Source organism: Myotis lucifugus, unplaced genomic scaffold, assembly GCF_000147115.1.
Source record: "Myotis lucifugus unplaced genomic scaffold, Myoluc2.0 scaffold_84, whole genome shotgun sequence".
In the NCBI taxonomy this organism is placed as follows: Eukaryota; Metazoa; Chordata; class Mammalia; order Chiroptera; family Vespertilionidae; genus Myotis; species Myotis lucifugus.
Window position 1 is genome coordinate 3,694,157 of NW_005871132.1, and position 18,190 is coordinate 3,712,346.

The 18,190-nt window shown below is 40.7% G+C and overlaps 1 protein-coding gene across 2 annotated transcripts in view; it reads left to right on the forward strand.

The window, feature by feature from the left end:
* STXBP5L (syntaxin binding protein 5 like) overlaps positions 1 to 18,190 on the forward strand; it is a 198,185-nt gene that overhangs the window by 117,661 nt on the left and 62,334 nt on the right. Inside the window, exons 18-19 of one of the 2 annotated variants that reach the window (XM_023755805.1) lie at positions 9,279 to 9,430; positions 13,572 to 13,643. In XM_023755805.1, the coding sequence (XP_023611573.1) occupies positions 9,279 to 9,430; positions 13,572 to 13,643 (224 nt within the window). The remainder of the gene's footprint in view (positions 1 to 9,278; positions 9,431 to 13,571; positions 13,644 to 18,190) is intronic. The other variant, XM_023755806.1, reaches the window with a different exon arrangement.

The window sequence follows — 18,190 nt, forward strand, 5'->3', positions numbered from 1 at the left end:
CGTCGAAGGAGGAATACATGAGGCCAAAGTGCTAAGGGATTATAAATTTACTAGTAGCCCAGTGCCCGGATTCATGCACATTGAAAGGAAATTAATTAGAGTATTTTAATATTGCTATTTGCCCTTTCTCTATAATAAAGTGTCAACCAAATTCTCGATTGACAATTACAGATTGAAACACACACGTGTGATTGGCGTGAGATATATATATAAACTTGCTTTATTAGATCTGCTTTCTGATGTAGCTAAACTTTTTCCAGCCCAGTGAAGCACCCCAACTTCTCTTTCAGGTAATTGTCAGCAAAACAGCAATAAATATCAACACAAAGCAGATTATTATTGTAGATCACGCAGGGAGAACAAAGGGTAAAATATTTAACTGCAGCAGTGTTTGACTATATTCTGCACAGTGAGAAAACCTGAAGTCATTTTCAAGGTCCACCATTTCTTCTTTTCAGTTGGGTCAATTTCTAAGTTTTCTAAATCTCTGTTTTCCGGCTAATGAAAAGAAAATAGGATTCCTCCGAGTCTCCTGTCTACCTACTCCAGGACTTCTGTGAGGATCAAAGGAGATGAGGCACGGGAAAACGCTTCACATATATTTGGTTACAGTGTAAAATGTTTGCACCTGGCTATAAAGCAAGTCATGTTCCTGGGCTGAAGAAACTCCAAGGAGGCTAGTCGTCAGGGAGAGGAAGCCAGACGTTGCTACGTGACATCATTACCCGGTGCCCACAGCCACTATTTCTGTGCTGGGCTGGGCTGTGGGCCGCATTTTGCGCCATGGGGTCTTGGCAGCATTGGCTGCGATTTGGTGGGCTGTCTCTCCAGTGTGGTGGTGGGGCCTGTGTCCCACTTGGGGGAAGCTGAGTGTTGCTTTGTTGGTGCCAGGTCCGCGGTGCCGTTTGTCTTTAAATGGCCAGTGCACATCACGGCAGCTCCTGTGTTGAGCATCTGCCCCCTGGAGGTCAGTGCATGTCATAACAACTGGTCAGACAATCGGACACTTAGCATATTAGCCTTTTATATACATATAGATTAGGTCATCTGGGCTGAGCCCCAAAATGTTGCCAACACTAAGGAACAGGGAGTTAGAAATTTTAAAGGACTCTAGATGGCCTTTTTCTGGGTGGAGAATTCTTTGGGTAGGTCTAGATCCTGGGAAGGTTGGAGGGGAAGGATAATGGTCTTAGCAAGTGGAATGTGGTCTACAGGAAAGGGAATGTCGGTTATGAAATGGTTTAAAGCAGTGATCACCAACCTTTCGAATCTCACGGACCACCCTTGGTCTGCAGACCACTGGTTGGCGACCACTGCTTCAAAGGTTTCCTTAAACCAGTGGTCACCAATCTTTCAGATCTCACGGGCCACCAGTGGTCCGTGGACCATCGGTTGACGTCTGCTGGTCTAAAGGTCAGTTCTGAGGGGAGGAGGGTATCTATTCAAATATTTAATCAGACCTAACATGGAGGTTTTATTACTGTTTCAATTTTCTTACTATTGATCGGTCCATTTAAGTTTTCCAGTCCTTCATTGTTCAGTCTAGTAAGGTTATAAATTTCTAACAATTTGTTAATTTCTCCTAGATTATTGAATTCAGCCTATCATACTATTGTTGTATATTTATTTGTATTTCTGTGGTATCTGTTGTTGAAGGGGAGCATAAGACATTTTTGGGGGGCTAGCAATCTGAATTTGTTCCAGTAACCTGCCTTCTAGTGCATACTCTTACTAGCCGATAATTAACTCCATTTGTGAAAGAATGTAGGAGACTAGCAGCCAGACTCTGTACCAAGTTAATCAGTATCCCTAATGCACATTCTTGATAGCCTATAATGAAGTCACTGCCCCATCCTTAATTATCTGGTCTTGCAAGACCTATTTACCTAAATACTTCCAATTTACAAGAGCCATACACCAAGGATGTAACAGGTTAACTAGAGGGAGGTCACTGGCGCCATCCAGGATGGACATTAGCTACAATCTAAGTTAACCATCTAACTGACTCGAGGGGGGCTGTGCGAGTCCACTATAGAAGCTTGGTAGTTAGGAAACAAGAAACTCAGAAATATATGAGGAGAAAATCTCATTGTCTAAGTGGTTCAGGATCTGGATCTTTGAGTCTCCTGAACTAGTAGCGCGGCTTTGAATAAAGGCTTACTTTCCTGAACCTCTGAGTATACAACTGTCCCTTCTTCCGAGCCTATGCCAGAACATTGTAACTTCTGTTTTTTTCTTAGTGAGCCTAGACAGAGGCTTGTCAACTTTATTTTTTCAAAGAACCAGCTGTTTGTTTCATTAATTTTTCCTATTGTCTTTTTCTTCTTTAATTCTGCTCTAATTTTTATTATTTCCTTTGTTACTTGTCTAATTCTTTAAGGTGAAATGGTAGATTATTTGAGATTTTTGTTTTTTATCATATGTCTGTAATGCTATAAAATTCCATCCTAGTGCTGCTTAAGCCATATCCACAAAATACACTATTGTGGAGTAGAAACCAAGATGGTGGCATAGGTAAACAGCTGAAATTGCTGCCTCTCACAACCACTTCAAAACTATAACTAAAAGACAAAACAGACATCATCCAGAACCATAGGAAGGCTGGCTGAGTGGAAATTCTACAACTAGAAGGAAAGAGAAAAGCACACTGAGACTCAGAGGAGGTGCGGAAGTAAAGTGCAGAGGTAAGGAGGCAAATGCGGAAAGGGCTGGAAACTGAGGACACGATTGTCTTTTTCAATCGGGAGGGAGTCACAAGCTCCCGACGGCTCTGAACTCCAGTTCCGGGCGAGTCTCTGGGGACCCAGGCTCATACTGGGAAAAACTCGACTGTCTGGCATTGGTCAGAATTTGAGGGCGGCTTTCTCTCAGAGGTGCTTGCAGCGATTACCGCGGGACACTGAGACCCGGGGCCTCTTAGGGCAGGGCTGAGGATCAGCCATAGCTGTTTGCTCTGCCCTGTTGATTCCCTGAGACCCTGCCCCACCCAAGCTGTGTGCAGAGGCTTTTGCATATGAATGGCCTGGCCCTTTGCAATCGAAAATTACCTAACTGCAGCTGGGTAAGAGAGACCCAGAACATCCAAAAGAAGGCCCAAGGCTCCACAGCAGCTTGCATTGCTTCACAGCTGGGCCTCATCTGGGCACCTCCAAACCCCAAACAAAGAAGAGGAATCTGAAGATCTCTCCATAGCTCCTGCTGGGGAACCTCAGGCAGAGGCTAAATTAGCACCTCCTTAGAGATCCAAGAGCCAGTGTACCCAGTGGTCAGAGTGGGACCATCCAGATTACAACTCCTCAGATCCATAAGGGACATACTCAGGGGGCAGACTCAGAGAGCACCAAAGCCCCACTGAAGGAAGTCTTGCCCCATAAGGATGTCTCCAGCACAGAAGTTCTCCCACAGTAGACACAACTGATTCTCACAGCCAATTGGCCTGGAGGTCAATTCCTCCCACTAATACCAACAACAATCAAGGCTTAACTACAACAAGACTGTGCACAAAGCCCACAAGGGGGTGCACCAAGAGTGTCCACCTCAGGTAATTGGGGAGGCTGAGCCACTGGGCCCTATAGGACACCTAGCACAGAAAGCCACTCTATCAACACAGGGAAGCATAAAAAATGCGGAGTCAAAGAAACAGGTCACAAATGACAGAAATGGAGGAAAGCAAACTACTGGATATAGAGTTCAAAACCACACTTGTAAGGTTTTTCAAGAATTTTCTAGAAACTGCCAATAAATTTAGTGAGACCCTCGATAAATCTAGTGAGACCCTCCAGGATATGAAAAAGGACCAATTAGAAATTAAGCATACACTGACTGAAATAAAGAATATTATACAGAGATCCAACAGCAGACTAGAGGATCGCAAGAATCAAGTCAAAGATTTAAAATACGAAGAAGCAAAAAACACCCAACTGGGAAAGCAAAAAGAAAAAAAGAATCCAAAAATATGAAGATAGTGTAAGGAGCCTCTGGGACAACTTCAAGCATACCAACATCCGAATTATGAGGGTGCCAGAAGAAGAGAGAGAGCAAGATATTGAAAACCTATTTGAAGAAATAATGACAGAACACTTCCCCTACGTGGTGAAAGTAATAGACTTACAAGTGCAGGAAGTGCAGAGAACCCCAAACAAAAGGAATCCAAAGAGGACCACACCAAGACACATCATAATTAAAATGCCAAGAGCAAAAGACAAAGAGAGAATCTTGAAAGCAGCAAGAGAAAAACAGTTAGTTACCTTCAAGGGAGTACCATATGATTGTCAGCTGATTTCTCAACAGAAACTATGCAGGCCAGAAGGGAGTGGCAAGAAATATTCGAAGTGATGAATAGCAAGAACCTACAACCAAGATTACTCTACCAAGCAAAGCTATCATTCAGAAGTGAAGGTCAGATAAAGAGCTTCACAGATAAGAAAAAGCTAAAGGAGTTCATCATCACCAAACCAGTATTATATGAAATGCTGAAAGGTATCCTTTAAGAAGAGTAAGAAGAAGAAAAAGGTAAAGATACAAATTATGAACAACAAATACACATCTATCAACAAGTGAATCTAAAAATCAAGTGAATAAAAAATCTGATGAACAGAGTTAACTGGTGAATAGAATAGAATCAGGGGCATAGAAAGGGAGTGGACTGACAATTCTTGGAGGGAAAGGCGCGTGGGGCATGCGGGAAGAGACTGGACAAAAATCATACACCTATGGATGAGGACAGTGGGGGAGGTTAAGGGCGGAGGGTGGGGTGGGAACCGGGTGGAGGGGAGCTATGGGGGAAAAAAGAGGAACAACTGTAATAATCTGAACAATAAAGATTTAATTAAAAAAATATTCTATTGTGTTGTCATTTTCATTTTTCTCTATGTATTTTTTTATTTATTCTTTGACCCAGCAGTTGTTCAATAGTATGTTGTTTTATTTCCACTTAGTTGTGGTTCTTCCTGTAGTTAATTTCTGTTTCCTACTGTTGTGGTGAGAAAATATGCTTGCTGTTATTTTAATCTTCTTAAATTTATTAAGGCTAGTTTTGTGCCCCAACATGAGAGAGATTTGTCTTCTGGGATTATGTAATCTCGGGCTTGAGAGGAACCAGAAGCATTTTCAAAATGACCAGTTTCCAGGGCTTGCATTGGCTCCACCCTCCTAACCAATGATCTTTTGCCTGATTGACAGGCCTCTATAGTCCAGCACCTCCCCCTGCACACGTTCTGTTCTTATCTTCCCCCTCCCCCCAACACACAATGCAGTATCTGAGCGGGGAAGGGAGGGTGTTAATCTAGAGCAGTGGTGGGCAAACTCATTAGTCAACAGAGCCAAACATCAACAGTACAATGATTGAAATTTCTTTTGAGAGCCAAATTTTTTAAACTTAAACTATATAGGTAGGTTCATTGTTATTAACTTAATTAGGGTACTCCTAAGGCTTAGGAAGAGCCACACTCAAGGGGCCAAAGAGTCGCATGTGGTTTGAGAGCAGCAGTTTGCCAACCAAGGTTCTATCTAGAGGGACAATGCTGTGATTCCCTAGGGTGTGAAACTGTAGTTTCCTGGTGAAACAAACAGGCCTTTGCTTCCCAGCTGAGTGTGCTCAACAATGTCTGCCCTTTTGTTTCCTTTCCCATCAATAATTAGCTAACTCTGGTAACATTTTTAGCTGAGATGGGTCTTTTAAAGACAGTATATAGTTACATCTTGTTTTTTAATACATCCCACTACTACGTGCCTTTTGATTGGTGAATTCAGTCCATTTACATTTAGGGCGATTATTAATACATGAAGACTTATCACAGCCATCTTATCTCTCTCTCTCTCTCTCTCTCTCTCTCTCTCTCTCTCTCTCTCTCTCTCTCTCTTTAATTTCTGGTTGCTTGTGTTTTTGTCTGCTATTTTAGTTTGGTGGTAGTCTATCATTTTTTCCTCCATTTCTTTTATGTTATGTGTCTTTGTTCTAGATTTGTTTTGTTCTAAATTTGTTTTGTGGTTACCATTAGTTTTATGTAACAAAAAGTTTATACATACAATACTCCTTTTTCATCTGAATGTACTTATCTCCAGTCACCTGTGCAAATTCAGTCCTTTTCTCCTACTCCTTTTAGGTTTTTGTTATCACAAATTATCCCTTTTTGTGATGTGTGTTCATTTCCAAATTGTAGAAGCTATAGTATTTTTCAAATGCTTTCACTCCCTTTAACCTTTATGTTATAATTGTTTAATACTCTATTCTGAAATAGAGTTGCAATTTCCTGCTTTATCATACAGTTTTGTATTCTTTTGTTGTTTCAAATAAAAAGAGCTGCTTTCTGCATTTTTTGTAATGCAGGTCTTGTGGTGGTCAATTTTCTCAGCCTTTATTTCTCCTTCATATCTAAAGCATCACTTTGCTGGGTATTATTATTATTGACTATTGATTTCTCTCTTTAAATACTGACATATTTGATTTCACTTTTTCCTAGCTTGTAAGGTTTCTGCTGAAAAATTCAATAATAATCCATTGGGGTTTCCTTCATAGGTTACAGTCACGCCTCCTCACCCCCACGGTTGCCTTGAGAATTCTTTGTCATTAACTTTTGACAGTTATATGTCTTGGAGAAGGTAAGGTCTCTTTGCATTCAGGTAATTAGGTGTTCTGTGAGCTTCTTGGATCAAGGTTCCAGCTCTTTCCAGTGGTTTAGGAAGTTCTCATCAATTATTTGTTTGAATAGGCTCTCTGTTCCCCTTTTCTTTGGTATACCCTTTCTTATATTGCTCTTTCTAATGGAGTCAGTGCTGCACTATCTGAGGTGTCCCAGCTGCCTCCACCAGCCTCTGCCATAATGAGTGGGGAAAGAGGTGGGTTCACATGCTGCAGCTTTGTTTTTTCCACTGGGATCAGCTGTAGTGTGCATTGGCAGCTTGGCTGAAGTTTTCTGTCCCTCCAGCCCTCTCCAGGCTTCTGAGTGAGGGCCACAACTCAATACCTCCAGTGCTACCTCATCACCTGGTGCCAGGTGAGTGATGGGAGACAGGTTTGTCTGTCTGCGTTTTTTTTCCCTCTGGTAATGGCAGCTGCCAGATCTGTTAACCACAATGTGTACTAGCCACTCAGGCAGAATGCTGCCTCTGCCCCTCCCTGGGCTGCTGAGTGAGTGAGGGCTTCCCCCTGACCCTTCATTGCTACTGCATCAGCTGGAGCCATAGTGAATCCAGGACTGTGTCTGTGGCACCCAACTTTATCCTTTCTCCCTGCTTACTTCAACACACCCACCTTTAGATGTCTCAGTGTGGGGATCTCTCAGATGTGTTTGTGTGTTGAGCATGGAATCATTTGTTGAATTATAGTTGTCCAACTTGTTGCTACTACCTCAAGGGGAGAAACCTAGAGGTCTTACTCTACCATAATGCTGACATCACTCCAGTATTTTTATTTTTAACTAGAGGCCCAGTGCACAAATTTGCATGGGTGGGGTCCGGCCAGCCTGCCCCAATGGGGGCTGATAGGGCTGGGCTGGCAGCGGGGAGGGGCCACGGGTGGTTGGCCGGCTGCGGCCCTGCCTCCAATCAGAGTGGGGGCACCGATCAGGGTTGGGGCCTGCTAGGGAGGGTGGGGGCACCCACGATCGGGCCAGTTGGCTGGCCACAGTGCATGTCATAGTGACCGGTCGTTCCGGTCACTTGATTTTTATATATATATATTTGCAGATAAAAAAATAATTATTTTGGTTAGTATCATACATTTTAGTTGCCTAATTTTTTTTCCTGTCAGTATTACATTTGGGAACTCTATCACACCTGTAAGCAGAAGTAATTAACTATATTTATACTTTTTGTGTTAAAAGATATTAAGCTGCTATAATATGTAATATATATAATATCTCAATCCTAATTTGGTGTGGAAGTATATTAATAAATTTCTGATTTATTGTTCCTAAAGGTCGTGTGAATTAGATAAGCCTTGTATTATAATTCTCATTATAAAGTAAATAAACAAGCATGGCAAGAGTCATTAATTGTTCTCAAAGTCAAATAACCTATACAATGTTAAGATGGAATCTTTTGACTTTTATAACACTTTTTCAAATTTCCAAAACCTGTCTTACTAGAAGATGTAAAAAAACTCTGTGTAACATAGCAAAATCTCTAGTATCCTGGAACTTTTAATTTGTTGTGAGGAAGGCAGTGAGATGGGAGTGGAAAGAACTAGATTCAGAGTAAGCAGATGACTTGCCAACCAGATTCAATCTAAGCAATAAAACAACATGTAACTTATATAAAATGAGCAAAACAGCACCCATACATTTAGTGTATATTTAATGTAAGAAGCAACAAACACATTTATAATTGTTCAGCTAGAAAGCATGATGTAAATTGAGAAAAAAGAAAAGTTATTGTATGCTAATGGTTGAAGTGATCAAAAAGACTGCTTAGGAGAACAGTTTTAATTTCACAGGAAATTTATCAAATGGTCTTTGTCTATTAATAAACGGGACAAAATGAGGAGCAAAAGAAATGAGAAAATTTTAATTTTTGTAAATGAAAGTTATATCTACAAAGTGTGAAAACTTTAGAGATATGAATTTTATGTTATATTTTGTGTTAAAATGCCATTGGTTTAAAGAGATCAACCAGTGAACTTGTTTGCATAACCCAGTGGTCAGCAAACTGCGGCCCCTTGAGTGTGGCTCTTCCACAAAATACCACGTGTGGGCGCGCACGTACAGTGCGATTGAAACTTCGTGGCCACACTCAAGGGGCCAAAGAGCCGCATGTGGCTCGAGAGCCTCAGTTTGCTGACCACTGGCATAACCCATGGACGTAGAGCCTAGGGGGAGGGCTGAAAGAGGTTAATGGGGGAAAACAGAGGACCTATGTAATAACTTTCAACAATAAAGATCATATATATATATATATATGTATGTATATATATATACACACACATATATATATATATCACATCATTCTTCTGTAAAAATACAAGACAAAGTAGTTAAAGAGCTGATTGGGTAATCACTACTTACATGACAAAATGTGGGTACAGCTCATTCCTATGTTTTGTCGTGGTCACTTATAAATTTACTTATAATAATATTGATCAATTCTATTTTTGTGTGGAAAATTATACAAGGTCAACCCATCCTTTGTCAAGGCATAATATCCTTCTGGACTGCTCCAGTCACTGCCCAACATCTCCAACACGACAGCTTTACTTTCCAGTAATCTTATTTTTAATTCAAATGTAAAAATAATAATACTTGGTGTGATACACTCTAGTTGCATTTTTCTTTTTCTCTCAGAGTTGCATTTGGGAACTGCAATGGGTTGGCTGTGGTGGATTTTATACAGAAGACAGTACTGTTAAGCACGGGGACCATTGACCTATATAGATCAAGTGACTTATACCAACGACAACCACGGTCTCCTCGAAAAAACAAGCAGTTCATTGCAGGTAGGAGATAGAAAACAAGATGTTTACAAACTTGATTAAGTTCATCTGTTTTTCTTGCCTTTAGATTTCTTATCTTTCTTCTGTGATGCTGTTAAAATGCATGGCAACATAAAGTGAACATAATTTATGATACCATGTAAGTAAAATTAGACAGAAACATAGAATCTTTGAAAGGGTAAATGAGATATTTAAAGTTAGGAAGCATCTCAAGTTTCTTAGGTTGAAGTCCTAGAAAATAAGTTGTTAAATATGAAAATGATATGAAAATCAGGCTCTCTAGTTGAAAAAACTGGTTTCAATTGTGTTAAAGAGGATAATTTTCTCCTAGTATATCTGGCCCCTTTAAAAATACAATTGTTAGTTAAAAGTAGTTACTTACTTCTTTTTTAAAATTAACTCCATATTTTAGCTGTTATTTTTCTTATTGGGTGATGACTTTCTAGGAGGTATTTTAACAAATGAAATAAACATTATTAATTAACATTTAAAATTCTACAAAAGATGACAGTTTTTTAACAGGATCAAAAAGTATAAAAGAAAAATACACATGGTTAATTAGGATTTAAGGAAAATACTTTCTATATAATGCCAGATCATCCAAAGTTTTACTGAAATTTCAGTATATGTCCAAATAGTTGGCTTTGTAAACATTGTCAAACTTTTGTATATTTTCTGTCCACTGACATCATTCGGTTAAAAAATTAATTGGGCTAAAAGGCACACAGATGGAAATGTTTAGCTTATATAATAATGGATATGCTAATTAGCCCGGACACCTTAGCAGTCATGACCAGTCAGGTGCTGCGCTGCCCAGGAGCGGCCTGGTGAAAGTGGCCCCTGGCGGGGGCGCTGCCCAGCCCTGAAGCCACCTGGCCAGGGTTGCGAACAGGCAAGTCACGCAGCCTGGCCTGGGAGTGGTACCCACCCCCCCCCCCCGCCAGCAGTGGCCACCTGTGGAGGCGTGAGCAGACAGGCTGCACCAGGCCTGGAGGCCACTCGGCTGAAAGAGTCACTGGAGACTTTGGTTAAATTCAGTAGTTAAAATCACTATGCTCTGTGAGAGCTGACATCCTCAAACACTCAGGACCCTCAATCACACAAATTAATAGGAAACAATTGCATAATGCTTTGACCTAATTGTACGCACTTTAGTATCGTTTACAAATTATTCTACATCCTTCAAGTAAATTCAGCAGCTGGCTGAGGAGAGCCTGCGCTGAGGAGGCCCTCCTATCTTGAGTTTGTGGTTTCCAAGGAAACAGCCAGAAGGGATGATAAACCCTCAGCCCGTGCCTATCTAAGTAGCGGCAAGCGGAGGCTTGGTTTAAATCGAGCCTTTCCAGCCGTGCATGACCCCAACCCTCCCTGGATCAAGCAGGTTCCTGTGGAGTGCAATCTCCACGCAATACAACGGGGCCCCAGTTTCGTCCCTGGTGATCTCATGCGCGCATTAGCTCGGGCCAGCCGGGAAGGAAGGGAAAAGGCATCACACTGGGCAGGTCGGGTGAGCAAGCAGAAGGAAACCATGTCTGGCGGACACTCCCCTGCCACCCCCTTCAACGTGTAAGAAGAATCAAATAAACCAACACAAACACCCCTCCCCCGCCCCGGAGAGATCCTGGACTGCGGGGCATCCCGCCCAGGCATTGCGTACCTGCTTCCCACCCACTTTATCCAAATGGACCGGTTAGGGCGTTAAGGGGAGGAGGATGAGCCTCCCAGGAAGGGGATTCCCTGGAACCACACCCCCGCCCTCCCTCTGGACCTGATGGAGCCCAGAGCCTGACCCCGCCCCCAGCAGATTTGCATATCCCAGACCCTCCCATACTTCCAGGCACTGGGCATTCCCATGTCTTCCCTGCCTCCCAGCCACTGACCCTCACTGTCTCCTACCCCAGAAACACTCTGTTCTCCCCAACTTTTGGTCTTTATAGCCTAAATGCATGGTGGGTTTAGTTGCTTCTCCATGGATTTTATTTGATAAAAACCCAGCAAAGTCGCTTAGCAACTGAGCTGCTCAGACTTCATCAGGGACAACGAATGACACACCTTATTTGGCTTTGATAGCAAAGCAATTTTATTCTTTTATTTTTTAAAATAGATTTTTATTGATTTCAGAGAGGAAGGGAGAGGGAAAGAGATAGAAACATCAGTGATGAGAGGGAATCATTGATCAGCTGCCTCCTGCACAGGTCCTACTGGGGATCCAGCCCGCAACCCAGGCATGTGCCCTCAACCAGAATCCAACCTGGGACCCTTCAGTCCTCAGGCTGAAGCTCTAGCCACTGAGCAAAACCAGCTAGGACAAGCAATCCTATTCTTAAAGACTTGATTTTTGTCATAAACAAGTGGATTTGAATCATATTAAACCAATATACATTTTTTTAAAAAATATGTTTTATTGATTTTTTTACAGAGAGGAAGGGAAAGGGATAGAGAGTTAGAAACATCGATGAGAGAGAAACATTGATCAGCTGCCTCCTGCACACCCCCTACTGGGGATGTGCCCACAACCAAGGTACATGCCCTTGACCAGAATCGAACCCGGGACCCTTCAGTCCGCAGGCCGACGCTCTATCCACTGAGCCAAACTGGTTACGGCCCAATATACATTTTTTAATGAAATGTCTCTTCATTTCTACTAATGCTATTCTACCTTAAAGCTTATGTTGTATAATCTATACTAATAAAAGGGAATATGGTAATTAGACCAGACGTCTTCCAGACATCCATCCGGATGTCCTTCCACACAAAGCCACAGTGGTGGGGGCCGAGGCAGCAGTGGTTAGGGGTGACCAGGCCAGCAGGCAGGTGAGCAGTTAGGAGTCAGCAGTCCCAGGTTGCAAGAGTGATTGTCCAACGGCAATCAAACATCCTCCGAGGGGTCTTGGATTGGAGAGGGTGCAGCCGGGCTGAGGGACCCCCCCCCCATGCACGAATTTTGTGCATCGGGCCTCTAATAGTATTATATCAGTAGACAGAAAATATACAGTTTCTTTACATTTTAGATAGTTCTTTTAAAAATGTTTTAATCAATTGAAGACTATGGAAGGCTTTAATAAATATACTCATACAAGAATATTTTAAAATAAAAACAGTGCATGATGGTAGTTGTTATGTTCTAAATTTAACATATAAATGTGATACTGAAGACTGAAGTTTTCTTTTAGACTAATAAAAAAAGTACTTGATATACTGAATCTCTGTTTATTGTAAACCTCAATCCTCTTCAAAATGCAAGTTTGACCCTTTTCAGGAACACAGAAATTCTCTTTTAGAACCTGGTTTTTGTTAGAAATCTCAACTTTTAACAATATTTTAGGAATGCTAGAAATTTCAAATTTAATAGGTTCTGTCTCAACCACTACTTGATTTTGAAAATAAGACAGAATAAGAAAAATTGTGTGTGCAGGTATCATAAAATTCCCTCATGATTGGGAAAAAGAGGGTTGACTTTTGAAAGTTTAAGAACTTAAGGGCAGAAAGAAGTTAGAAGATAGTAGGCACTGTTTGCATACTGAAAGCACCAATTCAATCAGAAGCTTTGGATTCTCTGGCAGTATCTAAGTTATTGCTGGATATACACAGTGGGATAACAAATAATACAACTGTTGCTTAATTTAATCTTGTTGAGCATTAACATTTATGATTAGATCTTATAATTTTGATGACTTTAAAATTAGGAAAAACTGTAATGAAGTCATAAATTTCATATTTAGTGTATAAAATGAGCACTCACTTTGTTATATAAATAAAATATTAAAGACTAAAGTCCCTAAGCTTTATTTTTAATGCAGAAAATTAAAGATAACCATTGTGATATTTATGAGGTAACATATTATTTGCAAACCAAATAAGTTTACTACATAAAGAACATAAGATAAATATCTTATAAAAATAGAGGGCATATTTGATTAAATAAAATTACTACAGCATTCTCATCATTCATCTATCACATTTTACTTTCTAATTGACTTATTTTTTTAATATCTTCTTTCTAATTTGATTACCTAAACTTGCTGCAATTTCTTCATCTTGGCTGTTCTAGATTCTGGTATGATATCACTTCCTTTCACTTTAGACTATTTCTCTCTCTTTCCCCTGCCTGCTGCTGATGCTGGTGTTCTGGCATGTTCCAAAGACAACTTTTGCATGCGTGGCCTGTCTAACTTTTATCCTGATTTAACGAAACGGATCCGTACTTCCTATCGGAGTAAGTTCTATTACAGTTAGGCAAATAGCATTTTAAGTCATAATGCTTGCATTAAATCCGTACATCTGTGCTCAGTAATGTGTTTTTTAAAACACATTCAGCATGCATGCAAATTTTTGTTTTGTTATGGAAGTGCAGCCTAATTATTTTAATAAAAATTATTTAAAAATTTCAAATAGTTATTGTCATGACCCAATTACTCATATCCATTGTTTTAGTGTTTATTTCAAACCATGCAGACCACATCCTATTTGTCCAAGCGTCACTTGTCTTTTGTTTTGAGCCATGGTGTTTTTATCAATAAAAAACCTGATATACCAGTATCAATAATAATTGAATACTTTCTTATTTTAGAAACCTTGTGCTTTTGACCATTTTATAAAATTATTCTAACCAAGGCCACAGTATTTCCTTTTTGTAAGTAATTAGATTTCTTAGAGATAGCTATGTATTCCTAATTTCTGATGGTTTAAAATAGAATACACAAACATTTCTATAGTGATTCATGTACCAAACACTGTGAAGTTGGTGAGTTAAGGTCACAAATAAAAGAGTCAGTACTATTATTTACCATGGTAACAAATGCAAATTTGAAGATGGTAGAGTAAGCAATTCTAAAAATTGATATAGAAAAAGAGGGGAGTGAGGGTATGCTTAGAGGTGCAAATGATACTAGTGATGTTATAGGTGAATATTTATTGACATAAGATGTTTAGGATAGTAAATCAATGTTATGTTTAAAAGCATGTTCCTTAACAATATATAAAAGATGGCTTCATTTGTATAAAATGTACAGACACATGTATGTTGTTTTAATTTTTAATTTCTTCAGACCTCATCAGCTTGTAGATAGTAAAGGAATCACATCCTATCTAATAAAAGAGAAACATGGTAATTAGCCATACATCCGCTACCCTTCCCATTGGCTAATCAGGGAGATATGCAAATTAACTGCCAACCAAGATGGCGGCCGGCAGCCAGGCAGCTTGAAGCGAACAGGGAGGCTTGCTTGCTTCAGTGACGGAGGAAGCCAAGCTTCCCCGCCTGCCTTGCCGGCCTCTGAGCTGCACTCTAAGCAACATTGTAACAAATATAGAAGCTAAACCAAACCCCAGAAACCTGCTTTAGTCAGCCAGGCTTCAGCCAGCAGGACCGCAACATTGTTTCAAATACAGAAGGTAAACAAAGGCCAGAAACCTGCTTTCAGCAGCCGAGGCCTCAGAGCTAAAGCTGGCCCAGAATAAAAAAGAAAAAAGAAAAAAAGGAGCGGTTGGGAGCTTCAGTCACCCGCCAGCCTGAAAACGGCCCTCAGCCCCTCAGCCAGACTGGCCAGGCACCCCAGTGGGGACCCCCACCCTGATCCAGGACACCCTTCAGGGCAAACCAGCCAGCCCCCACCCATGCACCAGGCCTCTATTCTATATAGTAAAAGGGTAATATGCCTCCCGGCACCGGGATCAGCGGAGCAGCGAGGCCTCCCGGCACCAGGATCAGCGTGACAGGGGGCAGCGCCCAAACCCGCTGCTCGCTCTGCGGCTCTGTGTGTGACAGGGGGCGGGGCCACAACCTCCCTTATCAGCCCTGCTCTGTGGGTGATAGAGGGCGGCGCCCCAACCCCCTGATCCGCCCTGCTCTGTGTGTGAAAGGGCGGGGTGCCCCAACTCCCCTATCGGCCCTACTCTGTGAGTGACAGGGGGGACCTCCTCAACCCCCTGATCGGCCCTGCTCTGTGTGTGACAGGGTACAGAGCCCCAACCCCCCTGATCGGCCCTGCTCTGTGTGTGACAGGGTGCGGCACCCCAACCCCCTGATTGGCCCTGCTCTTTGTGTGACAGGGGGTGGTGCCGCAACTTCCCTATCGACCCTGCCTTGAGTGTGACAGGGGGCAGTGCCCCAACCCCCCAATCGGCTGTACCCTGAGTGTGACTAGGGGTGGCATCGCAACCTCCCGATCCGCCCTGCTCTGTGCATGACAGGGGGCAGCGCCCCAACTCCCCAATGGGCCCTGCTCTGAGCCCGACCAGGGGCTGCACCTAGGGATTGGGCCTGCCCTCTGCCACCCGGACGCAGGCCTAAGCCAGCAGGTCATTATCTCCTGAGGGGTCCCAGGCTGCAAGAGGGCACAGGATGGGCTGAGGGACCCCATCTCTCCCCCTGAGTGCACAAATTTTTGTGCACTGGGCCTCTAGTCACTTATAAAAAACTAAACCTTTGTTGTTTCTCTAGCTAAAGGAAATCTGTCTCTGTGAAGTCCTTGAAATTTTTCTGGAAGCAAGAAATTATTTTTGCTAATAATTATTTTCTAGTTTTCTACTCTAGCAGAGCACCCCCTTTTGGGGTGCTTCTCACTGCCTCTGCTTCTGGTGTCTTGTGACTAGAATACTGATATCTATGTTGGCTTCTGTTGCTTTCTGTTATACCAATTCCTTTATTTAAATGCCTCCAGTATACAGGCTTGTATACAGTAGTATCTGAACCATTTAGTTGTATGTTTACTTACTTCATATCCTCTACACCCAGCACAAGTATGAGCTCAGTAAGTAAATGCTGAAAGTAGCAAGATAGAGAATGACAACAGGCTCTTTCTGCTCACCTGAAGAAGGGTCAGGGGATTTTTCAAATTTGACAAATGAGAGCAGAAATAGCTTCTGTAGTACTGGGTTCACTGGAATTTTGCAAAAGAAATCAGAGTTTTTTTAAAACAAATTTTAAGGGGTGAAGACAGGAGTAAAATCAAGTTCTTACAAGGCCCTAAAGAGATCCTCCAGGTCTCCCTTAGTAGGCTTCATAGGGACTGAGACAAGCCCTGAGATTTGAAAGCATATTTCTTAAAATCTTCTCTTGATAATCCACATCATATATTTTGATAAGAGACTGATTCTTTAATGTATATCCTGGAATTGCTTTTAAAAATAAATTTTAAATTTAACTATTAGACCTGGTTACATTTATACAGTTTTATTTTATTATAATAGAGAGAGTGTACAGTCTTTCATGAATTGTTTCCTAGCTTTCAGAAAAGCATATCTTGATTACTTTCCCCTATTTGGGGAAACTTAACCCAGTTCTATTGAGTGTCTTTTATGATCTGGGATTGTGCTTGGCAATTTGGGTGTTATATTATTTAATGGTCATTATAACCCTTTCAGGAAGATAGATATTTATCTTTACAGATGAGAAAATTTAAGTTAAAAGAAGTTAAAAGAGATTAAATTAATTTCTCATAGTTACACAGAATAAGTGAGAACAAACTAAGACCTGTCTAACGCAAAAGTGACTTTATATCCTGTCTCTTCAAGTTTCAAAAACAATGTAAACAAATTTCATTATTCTATAATCAGAAACTACCTTTTTTTAGTTTTCACCCACAATTGATAAAGTCACATATAAAATATGAAACAATTTAAAATTATTTTTTCCCAAAGAGAATGGACAAGATGTTATCAGAAATCCATTTTTACATTTTATTATGTCAATTTTGTTCTCAAAGTGATACCATATTCTATTTTGAACCTTATATTTTTCATTTTGAGAAACATCTCAATTGCAATCTTTTCCTGGATTCTTTCACTGGCCACCTTGTAACATAGGTTAGGCTCCAAGGAGCCGACTTCCCTAAATCTTTATAAAGGAAACCTGTACTTTACAGATTATGATTTGTAGAAGCAATGAAATGCTTTAGAAAGAACAACAGATATAGGATCAAAATGTTTATATCCATTTCTGCCTTTTCTACTATTATCTGCTCATTACATTTTTTAAGCAAGTCATTTAACGGCTTTGAGATTTTTTAAAATTATAAAGTAAAAAGAATAATGCCTACTCCCCTTAGAGACTTTTAGAACTTTTTTTGGTTGATGTTTGTAAAAGGACTTCTATAAATATTAGACATTGTTACCATAATAGAAAATGAACCAAGCCACAAAGAAGTTAAATATATGAAGATTTTGAAAAGTCTCAGGCCTGTATATATTTTCCTTCTTTCACTGAATGGTTTTTTTTCAGTGTGTGGGGAATGATAAAGAAATAATAATAAAAAAAAGAAGGAATACCTCAAAGAAGAACCCATAAAAATGGTAACCTAAAAATTTTATTCATTCTGTAGATACACTGTAATAATTGAAATAAAAAAGTAGCAGTGCTATGAAAGAGGAAAATGAGTGTCAGGGAAGGAAGGCCTATCTGAGGGTGAAACATCTAAGTGATGGCGAACCTATGACACGCGTGTCAGAGGTGACACGCGAACTCATTTTTTTGGTTGATTTTTCTTTGTTAAATGGCATTTAAATATATAAAATAAATATCAAAAAGATAAGTCTTTGTTTTACTATGGTTGCAAATATCAAAAAATTTCTATATGTGACACGGCACCAGAGTTAAGTTAGGGTTTTTCAAAATGCTGACACGCCGAGCTCAAAAGGTTTGCCATCACTGGTCTAAGTGATACTCTAAGAAATAAGAAGGTTTGGATTTCCACTTCAGACCAAGATAGAATACCAGGGACCAGATTTAATCTAGTGCCTGAAACAAACAAACAAACCAGACCT